The 26,374-nt window shown below is 33.7% G+C and overlaps 1 protein-coding gene across 8 annotated transcripts in view; it reads left to right on the forward strand.

The window, feature by feature from the left end:
* FER (FER tyrosine kinase) overlaps nt 1-26,374 on the forward strand; it is a 362,557-nt gene that overhangs the window by 104,845 nt on the left and 231,338 nt on the right. For 7 of the 8 annotated variants that reach the window (XM_031448777.2, XM_031448782.2, XM_064482956.1 and 4 more), the window contains one exon: nt 3,425-3,614. In XM_031448777.2, coding sequence (XP_031304637.1) covers nt 3,425-3,614 — 190 coding nt within the window. Of the gene's footprint in view, nt 1-3,424; nt 3,615-21,350; nt 21,675-26,374 lie in introns of those variants that run through there. The other variant, XM_031448785.2, reaches the window with a different exon arrangement.

A 26,374-nucleotide genomic window follows, 5' to 3' on the forward strand; every position in this document is an offset into this window, starting at 1 on the left:
CAATTGTGACAATTGCTGTGGAACAAGAAGTTCAGGTAGAGGAATAGCAAAGCACCTACTTAAGATAGGTGATCAGGGTTCTCCCATGAAGTGGTGTTTTTCCTGAGATGTGAAGGACAGAAGGTGCCCTCCGTGTGAACAGTGCGTGGAAGGTTAAGTCCGAGATGGGGAGTAAATAGCATATGCGAAAGTCCTGATCCCTTCCGTGTTTTAAATTTATTTATGGCTTCCCATGCATCTTGTGTTACACAATCATGCATTTATTATAATTTTCTTCTTATTGAAATATGCATAGCTTGTTTGCTAAATGGTGGTATAAGCATATAAGTTACTGACTACAGCAGTACATTTTAAAAAGTAATTGTTGAACAAACTCAAGATGTTACTGTGTGTGAAATGGTCATTATGCGTAGAGCTCAGTGGGATTAATTGGATAAAGCTAAAGTTGCTCATTGATTTCATGATCGGACGTATTGATTGAAAAAAGTTAGTGCTTGAGCCACACTAAAGGGTATATACCTCCCACAAATCTCATTGTTCTGAAACCACTAAACTAAAAGCCAGGAAATTAATATTTTAACCTAATTCTTGGTGTTAGGACAGTGTCTCAGAATTCCGATTGCCAATGTGATATAATAGATATTTGAAACTCCTGAAGAAGAATAAAAAAGGGTCTGTTTTCTAGAACAGATTATTTAGGGACCCATGGTATATGAGATGTCAAGAACCTCATGTTACCAGAGGAAGCTTGATGCAGCAGCAGAGATGCATATTTTTAAATTAATTTTTAAATTTTGAGATAATTACAGATTGACGTGTAGTTGTAAGAATTAATACAGATTCTGTAAACCCTATACTCAGTCTCCCTTAATGGTAACATCTTACAAAATTATAATATGATATCATAATCCAGATATTAACATTGCTACAGTCGTGATGTGTAACATCCCCATCACTGCAAAGGATCACTCATTTGGTAATTTCATAGCTGTGCTGCCTTCCGTCTACCCCCTTCTTAACTCCTGGCAGCCATTAATCTGTTTTCCATTTCTATAATTTTGTCTTTTCCAGAAAGTTATATAAATGGAATCACACTGTATGTGCTCTTTTGAAATTGTCTTTTTACATTTATCATAATTCTCTAGTGATTCATGCAGGTACTTTCATTCCTTTTTTATCCTTAAGTTGCATTCTGTGGTAAGTGTGTTAGTTTCCTAGGACTGCCATAACAAAGTACCAGAAATCAAGCAGCTTAAAAAGGACAGACATTTATTCCTTCATAGTTCTAGAGGCCAAAAGTCTGAAGTAAAGTGTTGGCAGACTGGTTTCAGCCTTTCATAGAGTTGAGAATAAAATGAAATACATGTTTGTTACTCCCATAAATACATTTTTTGAATTTTAGTCAGATACTGAGTGTTTACTTTTTTGGTGACTATTGTTCCTTACTTGTCATTTTGTATTTCATTTTTGAAAAGCTTATTTTCATTCTTTAAAGTATACTTTCCTATTGATTTTGTCTACATTTGTGAGGTCATTAACCTTTTCTGGGGGGACTGATCTTGCAGATATACTTGAGAAATTTTTTTTTACCATCTTATCTTGTACATTTAAAATAGCTTCTTATACTGCTGTCATTGGTGGGATTCTTTTGGTAGCTGGGAAATGCAAAGGGGGAACCATCAGGGAGCTTTAGGTTTATATGGGTGTAATCTTTTCCAGGACCTGGTCCTTACCGATTTGTGTTCACAAAAATAATTATTTCAAAAATCAACTTTATCTGTAGAGATTTGCCGAGAAATAAAAAAAGATAACTAATTTATTATGAGAAAGTAGTTAACTACCTAATAAGCAAACCAACATGAATTTATTAGGAAATCTGTGTGGATTGAGAGCACAGGTTACAGTTTGTTGAATGATAATGATGTAAATGATAATTGCCATTTACTGAATTCTTACTTTATGGTAGGCACTGTGCTAGTGATTTTTCAAATATTATCGCATTGAAGTCTCAGAAAAAGCCTAAAAGTAAGTGTATTATCATCAGTTTTTCCAGTGATAAAATTGAAGATGAGAAAAGCATAGTGATTAAGTCATGAAGTTGAATCTGTCCTCATTCAGTATAATTACGGTCTTTCCACTGTGCCATGCTGATTTTACTTGGGAAGGACGAATGAGCTCTGACAGTACAGCGTATCTCTCTATTACTTTTGCTGTTAACTCCATGGTTGGAGAGGTTTGTCTTTTGCATATTGCTAGGTCTCTCTTACAAATACTCATTTGTTATACTTTTTCCAAATTTCACTCAGTTCTCTGAGTCCTCTTTATTAGAATGCTCACTTGAAGCTCATTGCAGCATTATTGAGGGGATTATAGCTTTCTGTATAGCATTCACCGAGGCTGCATCTTGTGCTCAGTTTGATTGGAATTTAGTTTTCAAAATACTGATCAGCAACATATTTATAAACAAATCTCTCTTACTGTGTGTTCCTTTTGTCTGATTACTTATTCAGGTTATGTTGATCTTTAAATGTTCCAGTTTGAAAAGGTAACATTTTCTGACCTTATTCTCCAGCTCTGAAGCTTTCCCTAAATGATAATCTATTGTCTTTTATGTAGTAATAACTTACATTCAGTAGTGCATGGCACAATTCTTTAAGGTATTAATATGCTGTGTATGACAGTGTTTACAGATGTGTTCTCCACCACCGCTACCTTTTCTCTTGTAGCTTTAATGTGAGTGAATTAGTTTGAAATCCCCATTAGGGGCAGCCTCTAAGGGCTAAAAAGTCACAAAAAGGCAGCATGTAGCCTATGTAGTTCTCTAAGGAGATATGGGGAAGTCTCCTGTCTGTATAACAGTGACACTGCAAAAATTTGGAAGCTTATGTTATACTCATTCCCTCAGTCTGTTCTCAGTCAGAACAGCTTTCCCCAACTCTAAACACACACCCTTCACAATATGTACACAGCTTGGTTCCAGGCTGTCACCTTGATTTGATTTATTTTACTCTAGGCACAGATCTGACTTTAGCTCTATTCCATTTGAGATTTGAAGTAAATTAAGATTCTGCTTCAGTCATATTAATTCATTTTAGGCTCTACACTTCTGGACCTTAGTGTCTGTACTTTGTGAGGTAGATGGTTTAGCTGTAAAATAAAATGAATGCCATAGATCATAATATATTTGAAAGCATCCTGAATGTGCTTTTGCTTCCAAACATTTCCTTCAGTTTTGTTGATGTTAGCTAAATTTAATAACTACCATGATAACTCAAAATTTGTTCAGTTTCATAATTATGATTCTGAAGGACTCATAAAGGGGAAAATGAAGGAAAATAGGAGTATAATATACATGTATAATTTTGTTTAAATTTTATTTCTTAAAGAAATTGAAATAATTTATATTAAATGTGTTCTCTTTTAGTATTGTACTTCTGCTAAGCCAAAAACAGACACTCGAAGAGCTGAAACAGTCAGTCCAGCAGCTGAGGTGCACTGAGGCAAAGTTTATAGCCCAGAAAGAATTACTAGAGCAAAAAGTGCAAGAAAATGATGGGAAAGAGCCTCCTCCAGTAGTAAATTATGAAGAAGATGCACGATCAGTTACATCTATGGTAAGCCAAAGAATAATCAAATGAGAAACTTGAAAGAGTAGTATATAGGTAATGAGTGAATGCAAAAAAAAATCCAGTTGCTATAACAAAGTATTACTCTTGTTAATATGCAGGTCCTATTAAACTTGTTTGTAAATGCAAAATAGACTTGTCAGTCACCTCAGGTCACCTGGAGAGCACTTTCAGGAACCATCTGTAGAGTCAAAGGAAAAAGCTCTTCTCTCGCCTTCAAAACTGAAAACAAAGACTGCAATTGTTTTTATTCCTGGGAGACAGCAGGAATGTAGGGTGTTATTCTTAAGATAGAAGTAAGAAATAAGGAGAAAGATATTTGTTAATTTTTTTCCTTTTTAAGAACAATAGAATTTATCTGAGATTGATGATGTGTTTATTGTTTTCACAAAACAAAACATTGATTTTGTTTAAAAAAGATTTTTCCTTATAATTATCCTTAAACTACAATAAACACATGGAAATCTACCAACTAGAAGAAATTCAACTTTGTACAGCTTTCACTAACTGTTTAATAATGCCTAGTATAAATACTTTCTTTCTCTCTTCCCGTTCCTTCCTTCCTTCCTTTATCTTATGTTGGTAGGTCTCACCAAGGGGCAGTTTTGCCCCCCAGGGAACATTTGGCAATGTCTTCAGAAATTTTTGGTTGTCACAACTGTGGACACTCTTGGCTTCTAGTGGTGAGAGGCCAGTGATGCTGCTAAATATCATACAATGCGCATTACAGCCCCGCCCTTCATACACCCCACACAAAATTATTCAACCTAAAATAGCAGTAGTGCCAAGGCTGAAGAAGTCTCAGCTGTATCCTTGGTTTATCTGTGGGTAACTGGATGCTGTCTATAAACAGAACTATTCTAGTTAGTGATGCTATAGCTGATATTTTAGTAATTTTTAGTTTATGTGATTCTAAATAGTACAATGTGATTGTTAAATGGATTCAAATGTCTCCATAGGGGAAGCAAAAGGCTGCATTTGAAATTCCCAATTTCAGATAAATCCGGAAATCAGTATGAAGTGTTTAAATTATTGTGGTTATTGCTATTTTTATTATTAATAGAGCCATAGTGATCTATACATTACATTGTGAATTATTAATTATAATTCTTTGCTCTCCTTTACTGTCCTACCAGATACTAAGGGTCCTACCATGTAGACCAAGGACCCTACTTGATTCCCTTTCTTGCTTTATGATCCTTGATAACTACCTGGCATATTCATTTTTTTTAGGGGAACTTCTGAAGTTTTTTCTTTTGCTTGGCTTTTGAGACCTTAGCAAGTAAATCTTTTACTCTCTGAGTGTGGTTTATAGTATTTCCTTGTCTCCATGTGGATGTGACATTATTTACTTCATAGTCTGATTTTGTGACAGATAGGTTTGTTTTTTTTGTTTTTTTTTTTGTGGGGGGGTTAGCAATGTCTACTTTATTTCTACAATTAATAATCTATCACAATAGAGAATACATAAAACCAAGAGTAAAGATGCTTTCAGGTAAGAGACAGTTATTTGGGGAGAATTAAGACTATAATCACCAATATTACTATTATATTCTGTTTTTAATTATTCTATATAATCAAGTCAAGCCTCTCTTTTCCTCTTATATTTTACAGATAATTCTTTTTTTTTAACATTTTTTATTGATTTATAATCATTTTACAATGTTGTGTCAAATTCCAGTGTTCAGCACAATTTTTCAGTCATACATGGACATATACACACTCATTGTCACATTTTTTTCTCTGTTAGTTACCATAACGTTTTGTGTAAATTTCCCTGTGCTATACAGTATAATCTTGTTTATCTATTCTACAATTTTGAAATCCCAGTCTATCCCTTCCCACCCTCTGCCCCCCTTTGTGACAGATAGGTTAAAACTGGCTATCTAATTTATTTTAAGTAATTCTCTATGCAGATGACCCATGTTGGCATTATTATTATTATGATAAACTAAAGACAGTTATCCAGGTCACTAAATGATAGCATATCCCCATTTGATAACTACAACTAAAAACTAGACTGAATTTAAAATACAGCAGTTCATTAATTCTTACTTGTAATCATTGAAGTTTTTATCTTTCATAATCATTGAAGAAAAGATTTTTCAATAAATAAATTAGTAATATTTTAGAGAGAATATATAATACAGTTTAAGAATATAAACTACTTTCTGGTACTTTCAAATTTGCTCTTGTACCTGTTTATTAAATGATGATAATACCTTATTACCAGTTAGTGCATCGTATTTTATTTTATTCAATTTATTTTAAATACTTGAAATGCTGTTTCTTTCTACATGTCTTAATTCTTCCTTGAAGCAATGCCTCTAGTAAGTCTTTAAGGAATTTACAAAGGAATGCTATATGTAGTTTAAAGTACTAAAGTAATAGTTTGTATATCAAACTGGGTATTCCCCAAATTGATGCCAGTTAATGAGATTTTACAGTGTATTTCATAAAACAATTAGAAATAGTTGCAGTACGTAGTTCTTAAAACTTAATAATACTCCCACGTATATCAGTGAAAGTTTTACATAATTCAGTCTGTTCAGTTAATAATTCAAATATTACTTTTTTATTGAAGTATAGTCAGTCAAATTACAATATGTCATTTCCTGGTGTACAGCATGATGTTTCAGTCATACATACATATATTTGTTTTCTAGAATATAACTTTTCAGTTTATTCAGAAACAGTCAAAATATTAAAACTGTAAATGGTTTTCCCCCAAATGATTGTTTAAGCATTGTTTTATGAATAACATTACAAAAAAAGCCTGAAATTAACATAAGCAGCTCTGTTGTTTTTTCCTCTTTATAAATTCCAACCTTATAAATGGTGTAAAATTTCAGCAAGGGAAGTTTAGTTGAATATTGGAAGAATTGGGAGAGCTAAAAATTAAACCATGATATCATGGAAAATTGTGAAAACTTAGCCTAAATATTATTTAAGAGTAAGCATTAACTATTTCACATGATTCTAATTAATGGCAGTGTTAACCAAAATACAGACTCTTCGGTGGTGAATGCTTCTGTGGAAGAGTAACTTCAAGGTGCTGCACCACTGAAATGGGCCAGTGATTCTGTATTATAAAAATTCTAGGGTGATTCAGATGTGTCATCAGGGTTGGGACTGTAGTCAGGCTCTTAGATGTATTGATGTTTATTTTGACTATATAATTCAATGAAAATTAAAGCCTATCTATTAATTTAAATCTAAAAAATTGTGGAGGCTAGTAATAGAAACATCTTTGCCAAGAAAAGTCATTCATCTAATGTTGCCTTTTTTCACCTGTGTGAAATACCAAGGAGGAAATGATAAATATTAAGTGTTGCACAGTAATTCTCTATTACCTGTAGATAATATGTTTCATTTATTCATGCAGTATTTGTTGAGCACTTACTATGTGTCAAGGACATTTCTAGATGCTTGTAATATCTCAGTGAATAAAACTAGTGAAGACTCTCTCTTAGAGGTTACATTGTTTGGTGAGTGGCAGTTAATAAATAAGTAAATTATATATTATATTGGAAGATGCTAAATGCCAAGATATAAAAACAAAGCAAGGTAGGAGGTTGGGGATCTAGAGTGTCCGAGGTTGGGACACAATTTCAAATTCAAATAAAGGTACACATTATTGAGAAAGTGATGTTTGAACAAAGACTTGAAATGGGAAGCTAGAAAGCCACATACATTCTGGGAAAAGAGCATGCCAGTCAGAGGGTGTGTTTGTTGCAAAGACTATAAGGCTGGGGCATGCCTGGACTGACTAAGGTACAGTAAGGAGGTCTGAGTAGAGGGAAGGTGAGAGTATAGAGAATGGCATTAGAGAAATATGGAGAAGAGATCTCAGGGCCTGTGGGACATAATTAAGGATTATGGATTTTCTCTGAATGAAATGGGGAGCCACTGGGTTGGGGAGTTAGTTATAAGAGAGGAATGACATGCTTTGACTTTTTGATATAAATGGATCACTGTGCTGAGAATATACTTAAGGTAAATATGGATGGAAGAATGAAGTTATAATAGTAACCTAGGTGATGAAAGATGACAGTTTAAGCAAGGATGGTATCATGGGAAGGGACAAGAAATGTTTAACTCTGGATATGTTTTGAAGGTTAAGCCCATGAGATTTTTTTTTTTTTTGACCTTAAGGAAAAACAAAATTTTATTCAAACAACAAACCATAGTTATATTCAGCTCAGAAAACTCCATAATAAAAAAGAAAGAAGTAAAAATGACAAACGATGTGAAGATGTATTTTGCACATCAACACAACATATTCAGTTGAAATATATATATATATTTATATATAAATATATATATATTTTAGATATATATATCTCTATTTTTTAAACATTTTTTATTGAGTTATAGTCATTTTACAACATTGTGTCAAATTCCAGTGTAAAGCACAAATGTGAGGTATGAGACCTAAGAGTCAAGGATGACATAGTTTTTAGCAGGATTATTAGAGAAATAGAGCTTGTTTCAAGCACATGGAAAGACTGCACATAGAGGAGCTTTGATAAAGAAGGGTAAGACTTCAGTTTGACTCTCCAAACAACATCAAAACAGTCTGTGTGGAAATTGGTAGTTGGCCCTGGAGTTCCATAGTATGGTTTGAACTGGAGATATAAATTCAAGAGTTGTTGGCCTCAAATGGTATTTTAAATCATTTGGCTGTACAAGGTTATCAAGCAAAGAGAGGCTAGAGCAGAAAAGAGAAAGAAAGACTGAACTCCAGAGCACTTCAGGATAGGAGATCCAGACAAGAAAGAATCACAAAGAGACTAAGAAGAAATGAACAGTGAGGTAGTAGGAAATCAAGAGAATTTGGTGTCCTCGAGGTGTTCCAAGGAGAAGTGAGTCCAGAATTTGCAACAGGCTGAGTTAAGGCAAAAGAAACAGTTGTACTGACTGCAGGAATTTTCCAAACTTTTTGAATCAAAATGTCCAAGAGGGGAACTATAGCATGGAATGCACTGTCTCTAGAAATATTGGTCCAATCCCTTTTCAAAGAGTGTCCTGAAGAGACCACTGTGCAATGGAATGTACTTTGGGGAATTCTGAATAAGAAGATAAATCCTTTCTTATCTAATTGCGGTACTGACAGGTTAAATGTGCTGATACTTCTGAAGGTGTTTAGAGTTGTTCAAATGCTCTATAAACCCAAAGATTATTTTATCTTATTCTTCATTTCTAGCTCTGCAGGGCTGAAAAATCTGCCTTCTGGGGCAGACTGTTGGCTGCCGTTGGATAATGATGGAAGTAACCAGGATTTTCTAGTCCCTGAGTAAACATTAGCTGACTTTCTTCTCTCTCTCTCACGTGCTCGCTCTCAATTTATTTATTGGAAAACATCACATGTTTGTTTTTAGCTGTTAGTTGTAATCATAAGTTCTGAACAAGTATGTGTTGAATCGAGGAACTGGACTTCATTTTCACTTCAGAGTAATCTAGTTACTTTACTGTAAAACAGCAGGTGCTGTGGACCAAATATAATAATTTTTGTTCAAAGAATCTCCCTTATATGTCAGATATATCTGGAATTGATGGCACCATAGAATGATTTCTTAACTTTTAAATATGCCTAGCCATCCTATAATTGCCTTTACTTTGATGTTTCTGAAATTGCACATTTTTATGCCCTTTTGCTAGACTAATATACAACATATTTATATTCTCTGCATACTTTACTGTTACTTCTGCTTAGTAACAGTACTATCAGTAAATTCTGTTTTGTTACATATCCAACCAACAAAATATCTGGTTTGTTAATTAAATATTGTCTGTCATTATGATTCAGTAGTACTTCATTTTACCATTTTTCTATATATTTTCTGTTTTATAGTTAAACACTAAATTGGGCTTATATCAATTGAGACATACTGTTGACAACATCATTGAGCTCTATATGTTTTCATTATCAAGTACATTTTCTTTCTTTAAATATGTAAGATAAACATTAACTCCAAGCCTTACTCATCAAATACACTGAGAGACATACCAGACTAAGAATCAGGAGACCTGAATTGAACTTTGCCTCTGCTGTCTAACTGTAGTCAGTTTGCTTAACTTTTCTGAGTTTTCTTTTCCATAAAAGGAGTAAGTGAATATCTGTTCATCTTGCCTGACAAGATTTCTATGGTCTGAAATGAGATAATATTTGTAAAGTATTTTGTATATTATGAAATACTGTTAAAATAAAAGATTGTATTTCAGTTTTTTCTAATAATGTGCCTTAGTTCACATGTAAATTAATTTATAGATACTCTTTGAATTCATAAGTATGAATTGTAGATTTTCTGCAGGATTAACTTATGTATTTCTTATTTGTAAAGGCAAAACCTTGATTAACTTCTCTGAGTAGATGGTACATGTACATGTACTGGGGTCTAAATGTCCTTTCCTTAGTCCCCAGTTCCCTACCTCAGAGATAACCTTCCAGAAACACCATATGCAAAAGCCAAATTTATATTGCATGTTTTCTGCTTTTTTATATTACACATCTGAAACTAATACAATGTTGTCTGTCAATGATATGACATGAATAATATGAAATGAAAAGACTAACTCAGAAAGCTATTTGCACCCCCATATTCCTAGTAGCATTATTTACAATAGCCAAGGTACAGAAACAACGTAAATGTCCATTAGTAAATGAACAGCTAAAGAAGATGTGAGATTGATATATATAAAATATTTACATAAAATGGAATATTATTCAGCCATAAAAATGAATACTGCCATTTGTGAAAATATAAATGGACCCTGAGGGCGTTTTGCTAAGTGAAATAAGTCAGAGAAAGATAAATACTGTATGATCTCACTTAAATGTAGAATCTTAAACAAAATAAAACAAAAATATGAACTCATAGATACAGAGAACAGATTGTGTGTGGTTGCCAGAGTCAGGGATGGGGTATGGGTGAAATGGATGAAGGTGGTCAAAAGGTATAAACTTCCAGTTATAAAGTAAATAAGGGGAATATAATATACAGCATGGTGATGACAGTTAAAGTACTCTGTTGTACATTCAAAAGTTGCTAAGAGTAGATCTTGAAAGTTCTCATCACAAGAAAAAAAATTTTACAACTGTGTGGTTATGATGATCATTTCTCAGTATATACAAATATCAAATCATTATATTACACATCTGAAACTAATATAATGTTATCTGTCAATTGTATTCAGTTAAAAAAGATTCCTTTAAATATTCATTTTTCTTTAGTTCATACAAATAAAGTCAGTTCATATCACAGACTAGTTAATGGATGATGCCAGAGACTTTTTTTGCATTAGGCCTCAGTATCTTCATTATCAGGGGAGAAAAAAGTAACCCTTAAAAATTCGAACTGTTTTTATTCTGTATTTTAACTATTTCCTGTGCTCATATTTTTATGCATATACAGTGAATATATAAGCCAAATCAAGTAAACAGTAAATGAAAAGTAACTTTTTTATTTTTATACACATACATGCATAATATATACATGCATAATATATAAACCAAATGAAAAATCTACTTTTCATTTTCATATATTTATATATGAATATGTATATATGTGTACGTATTTCTAATTTGTCTTTTTAATTATGGATCTCTTAATATCTTAGTACAAACTTAACACCCAAAGGTTATCTAGCTCTAAAGGGATATAATAAAAGGACAAAGTAAAGTTAGGCAAGAATTAAATACCTGCTAATTTCCCAACATGTAAATTAGGAATCACAGTTTTCCTTACTCTTGGGTTTGTTGTGAGGAATGGTTCAAAGTTTACACATTTAAGAAGTGCATAGAATAGTGCCTGCCACTTAGTAAGCTACTGTTGTCTTTTATGTAGATGATATTTGAGTATCACAGGAATGATGACTTAATGTGTGCTTATTTCTCAGCTAGTCTTTATTTTTGGTCTTGGTATTATTTTTCATTAAGCATAAATCTTTTAAAAGTGTATCCTATTAGTTTAGATGATAGATAAGCATGTTTGAGATCTGCATTGTGTTTGAAGTACTGGGTATCCAAGAGGGATTGGTTCCAGGAGCCCCTGCAGTAGTTACAGTTTAGTATTTGCATATGACCTACACCCATGATGATACTTTAAATCATCTACAGATTACTTATAATACCTAATACAATGTAAATGCAATGGGAATAGTTGACTGCACAGGGCAAACGGAAGTTTTACTTTTTGGAAATTCCTGGAATTTTTTTTTTCCCCAGATATTTTTGATCTCCATTTGGTTGAATCTGTGAGTGTAGAACCTACAGATATGGAGGGCCGACTGTATTGTGTCCTTTAGCCATAATAGGTTACAAAATATTTTTTAAATAAAGTATCATGTAATTAACTTATTACTTATGTATTGCTGACATCAATAGCATTGACCAGCTAATTTTTTAAAGAAAAGTTTTAGTGTTATTAGTTTACTTGAAGCCCACTTTCTTCTTCTACTACATGGTTAAAATTTATGTTTAAAATTTTGCACAAAGCAGTTTTTACACAAATATTACTCATGTTATATTAATGCCAGTCTTCTTTAATAGTTTGAAAGAAAAAAATTCCTAAATGCCATTGTATTTTATAACTTCATTCCTAAAATAACATTTGTCTTTAAAGTTTGCAGTTATAGAAAATTCAATTAACAGCTTTTAATACTCATATTGCCTTTTAAAAATAACTCTCTTTGTTGTCAATTTATGCCATACTATTATTTATTCATTCTATTAGTTGAACTCTGTTTTTTCTTCATACTTTGTTGATTCCTTTCTTTCAGTGTTATTTAAAGGCTGTCTTTTTACCAGCAGGGCAGGGTGGAGAAAATGTGGAAACTTGAATCTAATCATCATGAGTTCAGTTGCTTTAAGTGAATTTTTACACCCCTAAACCTCAGTTTCTTCATCTGTAAAATGTAATTAGTAATGTGCACCTTACAGAATTGTTACGGGGACTAAAGGAGTGAATGCGAAGACAAAGGCAAATTCTAGAGCCCCAGAGATAGTTAGGAAGGTGCTTAGTATGCACTTGGTTTTTGGTCCCTTCTCTTTTCCCTGTCCTCTCCATTTCTCTTTTTAAATCTTTTCTTCTATACCTTGTACCTTTGTCCCCATTCTCCTGTTCCCCTCCTCTGCCTTATTAGACAGTGTTAACCAACTTCTATAAGTATCTATTGTGTGCCACAGATGGAGGCATCCAGGAATAATAGACGAGGTCTCTGCACTTGAAAATCAGCATTCAGCAGGCAGAAAGTTGCCATAAATAATTGATTAACAAGAAAACATCAGAGTTAAGTGCTGTGATGAAATTGGTCATTAATATTCCTCAGGCTTTAGCCTGGAGCCCTTGGCCTTCAATCCTTTTCTCTTCTTTTTAATCATGTATCTGTGGGCTTTCTTTCCCTTCTGTCATGATTTAAACATCAATTGATGACTCCCAAATCTACATTTCCAAGGAAATTAGGAATACTGGAATACCACTCAAGATAAAAATGAAAAATGAAAGCAGAAAAGTTAGGTGACTTATGCAAATTCACAAAAAAGTTAAATGTAACATAGCATTTTAATTTATTAATAGTGATTTTATTATTATTTACACGGTAATTAGATTTTCTTCCTGTGGATTTTTTTCTTGGATTACTGTTTACTTAACTTTTAGACAGTAATAACTGACATTCATTCTGTGTTAATTAAAAATTTAAGAAAATCTTTGGACTATTACATATTGTAGTTTAACACAGATACATTGTTTGAAAAGACAGGAGAAATTTAATCATCTAAAGAAAAAATATTTTTAGAAACATGGTTAATTTTTCATGATACTGAATAATAAAATTGCTAAAAATTTCTATTCATGAATGAATACAATTCTTCCTTTTTTCCTATATTATAGAATTTTGGTTTTTTTTTTTTTTTTTTTTTTTTTTTTTACACCCATTAAAGTAAATCAATCAAAAGCAACTACTTGGCATGTGGAGCACTGCATAACATATTCAGGACATTTCTTAAAAATTTTAAAATAATCTAATTTCCTTCTATCTGAAGAAAGTTATTTCAGCCTCTACAATTTATTTGCTAAGTCCTTGATTAAACTGAATAGTGTCTGTCTTAAAATTTATCTTTTGACTTGATTTGTAGGTGGACGGTTGACCTTGCATGTAGTAGCGAAGGATTCATATATTTTTATCTCCGAAGTCTTTTGTCTTAAACTTTGAAAATTATTATTATGACAGATTAATTTCTTTAATTTAATTGAGAGGTTTAATAAAGAGAATATGTGAATATTATGATTTACTGATTCATTTGGTACCTAATGAAAGAATTTTAAATCCTAATAAATTTTCCCTTTTATTATAATGTTCTGCAGAAAATTATTTCTTATTATTAATATTTAAAAGATTAAGACTCAGCTGTTAATTTTTAAAATCATTGGTTTAGTTTGTAAATCTCAAATGAATGGTAAGATCTTGGACTAAGGAAAGATTTTTCTCTGTCAGAATTTACCTAGAGATCTTTTAGTGTAGGAGCTAATTCTTCCAGATAAATTCTCAAAATTGTTTAAAAATCATTTAATCCTTTGAAGGAGAAGCAACTCAATCAGAAAAAATCAGTTATACTTCTGTGTACTGTGTAGCACATGTTATAAGGGACTACAAGAAGAATATAAACAGATTTTATCTGCTTTCATTTTGAAACTTGATTGAATGCTGTCATACTGATGATGTTAGAAACGTAGCATTTGGACAGCTAGAAGTTTACATTATTTAAAACAGCATAGTTAAAATACAAGAACATTCAGGTAGATTAATAGAAAAGAATACTCAGCCCAAAGAAGCCTATATGTGGTCTTAATATAAGGATATAAGACTATTTTAAGTAAAATGAAAGATTGAAAGACTATTCTATATGTTTGATAAATATCAGTTTGGATCTTAAGCTCATGCCACATAAAAAAATAAATTTCAGATATATTACTCAAATAAAAAAAAACAGCTGCAAAACTACTAAAGAAAATATAAGTGAACATTTTTCTATGTTGAAAAACAAAAGTTAAATTACAGAGTAAAAGCTAGAAATAATATGTGCTGCAAATATGACAAAGGATTAATGTTTTAAAATATGCAAGCAAATCATCCAAATTGGTTTATAAAAGTAATGCATCAATTTAGAATGGACAAAGAACATGAATAAGAAATGAATAATAAAGAAAATATAAGCTTTAATAAAAATATGAAAAGTTCAACCACACTAGTAATGAAAATAATGATTAAGAAATGCAATTAGAAAATAATGAGTTATTTAACTTGTCTGTTACCATCCACAGTGGCCTCCTTTTAGCCTATTCACCATGCTCCAGCCGAAGTAATCTTTTAAAATTTCAGATCAGAACAAATCTGGTTATATTGTCCCCCTCTCCAAGAATGGCTACTTACAATTCTTAGGATAAGCAGCACTTTCTCTAAATGGTCTGCCTAAATGCTTTATATTTTTTGGCCCCTACCATGGACTCCGGCCAGCCAGAATGGATGCTGGTCCTATCCACCCTATGGAAGAAATAGCAAAAAAAAAAAAAAAAAAAAAGGTGGGATATAAGGGCTGAAGTCCTGGGAGAAAAATCTTAGAGTAGTTCAAGGACTGATTGTTTTAATCTAGTTTAAGAACAAGTATAGTTGGAGTAAGATAAAAAGGGGTTTGTAAGAAGCTATTAAGTGTGGTCTGAACTCTCACAAGTGAAGCAGTTCTGACTGGTAGTTGTGAATGGGATAATGTGATGCTGAAGTTAAGCATGAATGAACATTGTTGGAGATGAAGACATCCAAGGAACTTAGAAATACAAGAATAATTCTGATAATGTTAGGGGTTCTTCTAGAAAAAAAATAATCATAAGCCACTTGCAAAGATCTCAATAAATGAAGGAGAATGTCTGAGAGGCCAGTAAATGATAGCATTGAGAATGAAAATGTCCTAGATTCACTTATGCTGTTAGTAGAAATACCTCATCTTATATAGGCAAAATCGTAAGCTTAGTATGCTGAGAAAGTGTTGCATCCTTCAAGTCTCCTGGAGTTGAAAAAAGTTTGAGAACTGCTGGGCAAAGGATTTTGTCTTAAAGAGCTCTTTTAAATTCTGAATGCCTCTTATCAAAGTAGCACACTAAGTGTTGTGAGATATGGATATGTACCTAAAATCAGGAGCTTGGGTCGCTAAAGAGAGTGGCAGTTACCCTCAGTGGGTAGTGCAAGCATGTTAAAAGAATTTGATGGCGGTCCCAATACAGGTAAGCAGGCTAGTGAGTGGGTGTGGTGTTAAAAGGAAAAGTAAGAGATTGCTGAAGGTGAATTTAATCTATTTTACAATTTCGTCTAGGCCTGGCCTTTCCCTTTTCAAAAGTAGTTTAGGTTGGAGAGATGTAGAAAAATATTAGAGGAGAAATCAAAAGGAAAAGGTCTTGAAATTTGGAAAGGAGAACTGACTTCTTTTTCTGTGAGAAGGCCAGGGCTATAGGTGGAAAGAAATGGGCTTAGCATGAATAAGGAGGAAAAGGGGTAGCTAGTAACTTGGGAAATGTGAAAGGTGGCTGGTTTCAGAGGTCAGTGACTAAAGAACTGAGAACAGGATTGGTGGAAGGAGAAAGTCAAGTAAAGTCAAATGAGATCCAGCTGTAAGAAAAAGCTCTTCTTTCTGTTTTTACTGATGTATAGTTGATGTATAATATTAGATAAATTGCAGGTGTATAATATAGTGATTCACAATTTTTAAAGAATATACTCCATTTATAGTTATATAATAGTATAAAATATTGGCTATATTCCTTATGTTGTAAAATGTATCCTTGTAGCTTATTTTATACATACTGGTACATGTATCTCTTCAAATTTATGTCCTTGTTTTCTTCAAATAAATACCCACCAGTGGAATTGCTGAGTCATATGGTAGGTCTATTTTTAGTTTTTTGAGAAACCTCCATACTGTTTTCCACGGTGGCTGCACCAGTTTACATTGCTACCAACAGTGTACGAGTGTTCCCTTTTCTCCACATCCCACCAACATTTGTTATATGTGTTCTTTTTGATAATGGTAATTCTGATAGGTGTGAGGTGATATCTCATTGTGTTTTTGATTTGCATTTTCTTTATGATTAGCAACGTTGAGCATCTTTTCCTTTGCCTGTTGGCCATATGTATGTCCTCTTTGGAAAATTATCTATTCAGGTCCTCTGCTCATTTTTTAATTGGGTTATTTTTTTTCTGATGTTGAGTTGTATGAGCTGTATAGTTTGGATATTAACCCCTTATTGGCCATATCATTTGCAAATATTTTCTCCCATTTAGTAGATTTTCGTTTTGTTAATGGTTTTCCTTTGCTGTGCAGAAGCTTTTAAGTTTAATTAGGTTCCATTTGTTTATTTTTGCTTTTACTTCCTTTGCTTTAAAAGACAGATCCAAAAAAAATTTGCTACAATTTATGTCAAAGAGTGTTCTGCCCATGTTTTCCTCTAGGAGTTTTATTCTTTTTCAGAGTGTAATACCTAAAGAAAAGAAATACCTAACGATAAGAAATTACCAGCAGGTGGAGCTCAGTGTCAGAGAAACCAAATTTCTGAAATTGAGCTATTTTTCACCTTACATTTTAAAAATTAAATTAAATTAATGCATACAGTTTTGAAATTTATATGTGAAGGTTTTTCTGTTTTTAACATGCCTACCAAAAGTCATCACCCTGCCATGTGGTTCTTAAATATGTGAAAGTAACGCTTTGGTTATTCTGATCATTTAAAATTCTTTGTTATTTCTGGTATTATATATAATGTATGACAGTTCATTTGCATGGAGAAAACATGCTGAAAGTGAATTTAATTTATAAAGACTGACTTAGAATTTGATCATTTCATTCAGTAATTGGACTGATACGCTCATATTAAACTTGTCAATACCCTCAGATCTGCAAGTATCATAATATTCGTCTTCTTAGTAAATTGCAAATTAGCTGTTAAAGCCAAAAATCGTGGGAATCGCCCTTGTGTTCACTCTTTCACAAAGCTCACATCCGCTCCATCAGTAAATTCTCATGGTGCCACTTCCAAAATACGTCCCAAATCTGACTTCTTGGCAGCACCTTCACTGTGATCATCCTAATAAAACACATCAGAAAGTGTAGCTTGGACTGCTTCTGCCAGACTATCTGTCTGCTCCCTTGCTCTTCCTACATTATATTTTCTATATAGTAACTAAAGTTGATCTTAATGTCATCTTGTATAGCTCCTGCTTATGGCCCTCCAGTGGCATCCTTATGTAACTAGAATAAAATTCCTTAGCATAGCTTAAACTACATGATCATGTCCCTTCCCACCTGCCCCCAGCATAGCCTACTCCTCCTCATCTACCACATCTAGCCTTTCTGATCTCACTGCCCTTTGAGCAGACCAAGCCTCTTCTCATCTCAGGGCCTTTCTGTTTCCTCTCTCCTTAATAACTCTTTCCCCGGTTCTTCATATGACTAACTGCCTTCTTTTCATCATTTCAGCTCAAATGTCATTCTTTTGAGACATCTCTGTGACTTCTGTAGCTGTAGTAGGCTTTTATATTATCATCCCTCCATCCCTACCATTGTTATGTTTCCTATTGCCCTTTTCCATTTCTTACATAACGTACTTCTAGTATTTTTGCTGCTACTACTACTGTTTTGTTGGCTAAAGTTTACTAAGTGGGAGGTTTCTTCTAAGCATTTCTATGTATTAAATACTTTAGTGTGTGTAGTTATATGTTATTAACTCATTTGATTGTGTATATACATATGTATGAATGGTTTTTAGTATCTATTTTCTTCCCCTATAATCTTTACTAGCGCCCCCAAACTGCAGCTCCTACAAGACAAACACCCTCATTTTGTTTACCACAACATCCTTTGCCTTGAGCAGTACTTGGCAAATAGTGGAGGCTCAGTAAATATTTTCTGAATATTGGGCAAGCTCTTAGAATTCATAATAACAAATAGAGTGATCAAATATTTAAGTAAAATTACCTTCTAGGGGAAAGGGAACATTTTCAGAGGAAGAAATCGTGCCTAACTGATTATTCTTGGAGTTCTTTTACATGAAGGTAATAGAGCATATAAAATCATCTACTTAGGCTTTGGGAAAGACTTGACAGTGTTCTTTATCAAAGATGACTAAATGGTAAGTCACCGCTGGATGGGAAATGTACTTTTAGCACGGCCCAAGAAAAGGTTTAAAATCAGAAATCAAAGGGTGGAAATAAATAGGTATTTATTTAGCTGGAAAAGTATAAACATCAAGGTACTTAAGCAGTTAATAATCCCATCTGTTACGGGTTGAATTGTTTCCTGAAAAAGACATGTTGGAATCCTAATACCCAGTACCTGTGAACATGCCCTTAATTGAAAATAGGATCTGTAGATGTAATCAAGTTAAGATGAGGTCTTCAGGATAGGTTCTGATTCAATATGACTTTATTCCTTATTAGAAGAAAACATAGGCTGACATGCAGGGAATACAGCCATGTGAAGAAAGAGGCAGAGATTGAAGTTACACTGCCACACGCAGAGATTGCCTGGGGCTACCTGAAGCTGTAAGAGGCAAGGAAGGATCCTTCCCTAGAGATTTTGGAGGGAGAATGACCGTGTCATAACCTTGATTTCAGACGTCTAGCGTCCAGAACTTTGAGAAAATAAATTTCTGTTCCTTTAAGCCACCCAGTTTGTAGTATTTTGTTAACAGCAGACCTAGGACTCTAATGCAGCATCCTTTGTGTTTATTTTCTTTGTAAGTGATCTGAAAGACTGCCTAGTGAGGTATTTAGATGATATCAAATGTTTCTAGTTGTGAAGAGTAAAACCAATGGGTACAAATGATCACAGAAGGAATACCTGAATTAGATTTTTCTCGGCTAGAACAAGATGCGAGAAATCTAGCTTTTCTAGATTTTATACTCCTTGATTGTGAACATTAATTTTATTTTATCTCCAAGATTGTTCCCAGACTTGAAGTTCTGTGATTTTATGAACCTCTGAATTTATATGCCAGGCACCTAGTAAATGCTCAATAAGTATTGAAAGAATAAATAAATACAACCAAACAGGAAATAAAGAAAGAGTGAAGAATATAAGTAAATCTACGTTATATGTTTTAAATAGCCTAGGGAGAAAAATGAAACCAAGGAAAGAACTTTGACAGTTAAAATTCATTGTTTATTGAGTGTGTCAACCTATAGCAAAAAGACAAAGTTAATAAATTGCTAATGCATCCTTTGAGACACTGTTTTGGCAACAATACATTTGTTGAGGTAGAGCAGGGACTTAGCCCAAGAAGCATAGAATTGTAGTTAATTGCTTAGATTTTGGAGCACGGTTACTTGTATGTGAATCCTGGATTAACCATTTATTGGCCATGTAACACTGGGCAAGTTAGTTCACCTTTCTGTGCCTCAGTTTTCTCATCTGTTAACTAGGGCTTGTGTTAGAACCTACCTCATAGGGTTATTATGGGGGATTAAATGAGATAATCCACCTAAAATGTTTTAAACAATGCCTAGCTCATAAAAAGCTCATTACCCATGTTATCTATTATTATTTTTTAAATATAACATTTTATTAAATTATTCTCAAAATATAAAATGGGGCTTTTCCCTGATGAACGTGATGTAAAGGTGGATGGTTGTTATAGGCAACAAAGTCAAAATGTTGATTTATTTAAAATAGAGAAATAGAGGAAATTATACAACCAGGTAAGTCATAAATTTTTTTTAAGTGCATGGAATTGGAAAGGGAGGCAAATGATTTAAAGGTGCTGTGTCAGAACTGTGACCCAGGAAAGTTTTGCCGAGTAAGACTTTTGTATAGTAGGTCTCTCTCGCTCTTTTCCTATTTCTCTTATTTGTTTTAAAAAAGATTTCTTAAACTTTGGTCCATTTTAAAGAATGTTCTGCATGGTACCTGAATATGGTATCTGGCATCTAGTATAGTTGCATAATATCTTCTTTTTTAAAAAAATGAATGAATAAAACAGCAATTTACATAGCAATTAACAAGCTATTATAGAACATATCAAAACAGGAGTCTTATTTTCTTTTTTTAAAAATTTGTTCTTGTTGTTTAGGGGGGAAATAATTTAGGTTTGTTCATTTGTTATTTTAATTATTTAATTTAATAGGTACTGGGGATCGAACTCAGGCCCTCGTCCATGCTAAGCATGCACTCTACTACTTGAGCTATACCCTCCCCCAGAAGTCTTATTTTCAAATTAAACATTTATGGTTTTAAGTCTCACGACACTCTGCTGCTTCTCCAGCTCTGTCACTTCATTGTATGTTATTAAGTTCGACACAGTCTTGCAAGGAAATCTTTAATTTTTATTTTTATTGAGACCTTAAAGATCATTTGTGTGTAGATTCTTTCTCTTTGAATCAGAATTATTAAACATTGGAGATTTTTACCTCAGTAAAATTAATTAAAAACCACTGGATTAAGAGAGGCTTTGTAGCAAAGCTTTTTGCAAGGTTTAGTTTCAAAAAGTGCTTGAAAGTTTGGTCTGTTTTCAGAGAACTTAAGATTCAAGTTCCTAAAGCAGAAGACTTCTTGTTGTACAGGAAGAAAATGAGTTACTTTATTTAAAAAGTCACTTAGAAAACAGATTTATTTCTTAAATAATGGGTCTTCACTTAATGCATGAAGGTTTCCTCTTTACTGCTCAGTAAGCTAATAGCATTTGTTGGTTATGTGAATGCCTGTAACCCAGAACTGACTGGTATACTTCCCTCCCAACAGGGGGAGATAGAGTCAAATAGGAGGTGCAGATCTGTCTTCTCTATCTTGCTTTTGGCTCAGACAGGAAGGTCTGTGGACAGACTGGCTTCTGTGGGCCCACTATCATCAGCTTTTGGCTAAGGTCTGAGATGTTGAAGAAAAGTAAATGTTTCTGTTGTGAGGGTAAGCTGCAGCCCAGTTCTGACTCCCAGTCCTGTCAAACATGTGCTGTAAGGTACAGCAAGGAGGCTGCCTTTCCTTCCACATCAGAAGAGAAAAGAGACCAGGTAAGGGGGAGGCCTCTCAGGCCTGCTCTGCTCCGGGCCCGGAGGTCGTCTGAGAGCCCAGCAGAGCCTCTGCTTTGTGGCTTTTCTTCATAACGGGGAAGAATACTTCTCTTTGGCTGCTGGATGTGAGAGTAGACAATTCTTTTGAAGGAATTCTATCACTTCTATTCTAACAGCGGCCAATCCAAGCCCATTAAAAAGTGAGAGTGGCTTGTCTTCCACTTTTATCTTTTTTGTTCCCTTTGGTCACCTCTCGGCTGTGAGAAAAATACGTGCTTTCTAATATTCCGAAACATGGGAAGGGAAATGAGTGCAGTTTTGTTGGATATCTGAGGAGAATCATTGCTCATTTTAAAATCTGTGGTGGTATTAAGATTTCTTTTCTCCAGATTTCAGTTTTTTTACTGGCTTGTGAACCTAATGTTACCTTCTTATTTTCAATTTCTGTCAGCAAAGGAAAATAACATTTTTCTTGATAGGTATTAAATCGGTGATAATACCTAATAAAGTTTTTCACTATGATGTATAGTTCAGTACTAATTTCATAATCAGTTCTTGTGGTTTAATTTAGTAACCTGGAACACACTAACTTCTTAATATTTTAATGCATAACATATCATTTCTATGAATAATAGGAATGGAGTCCTACCTTAGATAAGGATTATGCTTTTATGTTATTTTGCAGTTTAAACTTAATTGCCTGACCCTGCAAGTCCCTTAATTAATGACCCTATATTTTAGGCTGTCATTCTTTTAGATTCACTGTATTAGGAAAAATAAATTCTGGCCTTCAGATAAGAATGGTAAATGTCAAAAAGAACATTCAGTGATTATATAGCGTCAATATTTTTTCTTCTATTTGAAGAGAGTTTAATCAACATATAATTCCTGTTTTAATGTTACTAAATTCGGTAAGTTATGGTGTTCTAAATATTAGTGTCTTATAGTCACTGGGTAAGTATTTTTCATAAGTATAGGAATCATTCCTTATATTTGTAAGTTTTGTGTTATCTTGATTTAGAGAGTCATAAAAATGTTAGAGGATGTGGAATCCATTGGTGCCATCTTGTCCAGTTTATCATTTTTATGTAACAATGCCCCTGAAGCCTGAGATAATTAGTGACTCACATAGTTGGCTAGTGACTTACACAACTCTAATTTTCTGTAGCTTTAAAATAAAGTCTTGCTTCCTTTTCACTCTTTATTTCCTGATATGTTTTACGATCCTTATTTGATACTTTTCTGTATTTATATGTATTTTTTAATATATCTCATCATTGTTTTTTCAGACAACTTTATGTTCTTTATTTCTCATTTTTGAAGTTATTTTTAGTCCTCTTAACTTTTATTTTGTGTCAGCTCTGTTGCATGTTTTCAAAATAAAGTAGAAAAGATTAAAATTTTATTATTTATTGTATAAATTTCTACATCATCCTGCATTATTACTACACTATCTTAAGTAAATAGGATAAGAGTTTCTGTGTTGGTGGCTAACAGGCACCGTCCTGAGGAAGACATTTAATACAGGTATGCACACTATCTTTAAATTTTCAAACAATTCACCAAGTAAATACTTATTGAACTCTCATACCTGTGAACTTCTACCCATAACCATGGTAGTTTATCTTTGGTTATTAGCTAGTGCTGGCCTAAATATAAGAAGTTTATGATAAATCTATAAATATACTTTTAAATATTTAAACATTTATCATCAGTCTGCTTAGGCAGATGTTACTACACCCACTCAGACACACACATGTTCAGATTCACATGTACTAGCTTATGTGATGAGTTCATACCTCAACTGATCAAAGGAGAAGGCTTCTGTATCTTTGTGGGGTCACTATTTGTCCTCTTTTCATAGCGGTGTTCTGACTAGTTTGGTTTTTATTCTCTGATATTATTTGATGATGTTTCTAGTAAATTCTTATCACCGTTAAGATACATACTGACTCTTGAGGGCTAATTTTAGGCAGGAGCTGTTCCCTTTTACCAGAAATGTAGATTCTGATGAAAGGTCCAGGCCTAGTTTGTCTTATTCTGGTAACGCCCCCTGCCCCCACCATCTTGCTGTCACTAGCCATCTGCTGCCTCTGTCACGTCACGTAGCATGTCATGTTAATTCTGCGTTGTATGTGGCAGACCCATTCTTTACTGTATTTTCACTTCTCTGAAGCATCCTTGTACAGCTCTTCATCTTCTCAGAATTTTTTTACTGTGAGCACTAGCATCTTATTCTGGTAAGCAAACTTTTCAAGAGAAGGTCATTCACCCTCTCACATCCCATATAACTCAGCGTTGAGAAGTGTTCCTTAATACTGCCTTTTTTATTCATTCACTTTATGTGAAAGCCTCTGTGTTTTTGAGGCTTGTGGGGTTCGGTTGTACTACATTTACTCCTTCTCATTGACGACAGCTCTTTCATATTTCTGTTCATTCTTCTTCATTTATCAAAGATTGTGTTCTCTGGTTCATTGTCTCTTTTTCTACCCTTAGCTATTTGGGATTACTTTAGCATTCATGTGGAAGACCCATCCAAAACCTTAGTTTCTGTGTCCATCAATCTAAAAATAATGTTGACCACGGGACAGTGGCTGGTAAGCAAGTTTAGACCAAGAGGCTTCCTCTTAAAGGAGGAAGAGAACTCTTTGGCCTTCGTCCCTCTTGAGTTTCTGGCACCAGCTCTGGAATACTTACTTTACAAACTTCTTGTTTTTTAAGAAACATAGAGTATTATTAAGTTAGTTTAATTTTAGGCACAGTTTTGCCACATGTCTCTGAGTGTAATTCTGACTGAAAAAGTAAAATTTTAGTAAAAATAGAAAAATGTGACTCAGCATAGTTCTGCTGTTTTCATTGTTATTATTTATTTGTTGGTATGTTTTAGAAGGTGCTCACGAGGTCACCAGAGCAGGAGGAGCAAGCAGATGAGGGGCTCTTGATTTCAGATATTTGAAGTTTGGGGTGTCCTAAACTTTACTGTAGAGATGATTAGCAGGCAGTTATAACATAACCCATAACCTGATCACTGTGCTAGTGATCATGCAGGACATGCATACCAAGGGCTGGGAATTGTAGAGACCACCCGAGAAATCTGCTTTCCACAGAGCTCAGATAAAATGAACACTGAATAGGCTGCAACAGATTTGGCAGGACCTCTTTCCAGGATGGGAGTGAAAACCTGGAAAATGCTACCCGAATTTAAGGCATGCAAGTGTAGTTTTACATATAAAAACAAGTAGAAAAACACCCGATTTCTCCACAGGTCATTCTCTCTGTGACCTCTTCTCTGAAACTGAAGTTAGGAGAAAAAAATTACCTATTTGGATTTCACAGATAAATGTCACTAAGTTCACACAATACAGATCATACGCCTTACTCAGAAAGAATCTTAGACCTTTTTACTCTTATTTAAAAGCAGTTCTAATGAACTTATCATCATGATTTCTCAGAGTGCTGTAGATTAGAAAGAGCAAATGGTAAATAGCGAGTGTAGGCGTGGGGTGGCGGAGGAGAGGGGGTGGAGCAGACTCAGGCACTGTCAGTAACAATAAGTGATAACCCGTATTTTAAAACCAAGGGAGGAATCTGGGATAGAAAAAGGTACAAAATACAGATGGAGGAAACCAAAACAGTTAAAGTCTTGATTTAGCAAGATAAGGCCAGATTATGTTCATTGTGATCTATGTAAGAAGACAGAAACATAAATTTGTTTTGTAAGGATAACCCTTTTTAAAGATATGGCCAAGTGAGACATCTCATTAGTGCCATTTAGTTCAGAAGTAAGTTATTCTTTTAAAAATTCTCAATTTTACTCAAGTTTAAAGATATAATTAGCTACTTGATTGATTTTATTTTGACCTTTAAAGCCTTAAGGCAACTTGTGGGTAATTCTTTGAATCTATGTATAATTCTTAGAGCACTGAAGCTGCTTTTAAAAAATTCTAGATATTAGTCCTTCGGTTCCATAAATTATCTTGTTGCTGCACAATCAGTGTAGGGAAGAGAACAAATGGTATGACTGAGATTATATCATAGATTTGAATGTAAGAATTAGTATTCTGAGTAAGAACTTATTATTGTTCTTGGAAAAGTTATTTAACCACTCCAACCTTTGGCCTTATAAAATGAGGTAACAGGACCTGCTATATAGGGTTCTAGATGGTTAAATGTACAGAGGAATGCATGGACAGGGTACAGGGCTTTTGGCACATAGTTAGTGCTCAGTAAATATTAGCTACCTTGCACGTTAGAGCCATTTTCTAAGCATGTCAGTATTTTTTCAACAGAGATTTCAAGTGTATATTATGGCTATCCTCTTTGACATAGCCTACAAACCTTTAGCAGAGGTAGGGAGTGAGAGAAGCAATTGCTAATAACAATGATACTTTCAGTTTTATTCACCTATTTGAGTATTTAATAATACCTAAAAAAATCGTTTGACTTCTCACTGAACTATTTTGAGATTTAATGAATTTATAGGCACTGAATGGAGCATGTCTGAAATGTGGACCCGAACTTTCCTGTGTCTGTATTCAAAGGCCTTTCCCCTATCCTGGTGTTTTATCTTTAATGGCAAAAAAAAAGATAATTTTATTTGTCATGAATGTTTTGTAATTTTCAGTCATATCTAACCTTTCACCATTCCAGGCCTAAAATGCTTGTGTGTGAGTGTGTGTGAGTGAGTGAGTGTATCTTCA

This window comes from Camelus dromedarius, chromosome 3 (genome assembly GCF_036321535.1).
Source record: "Camelus dromedarius isolate mCamDro1 chromosome 3, mCamDro1.pat, whole genome shotgun sequence".
NCBI classification, from domain to species: domain Eukaryota; kingdom Metazoa; phylum Chordata; class Mammalia; order Artiodactyla; family Camelidae; genus Camelus; species Camelus dromedarius.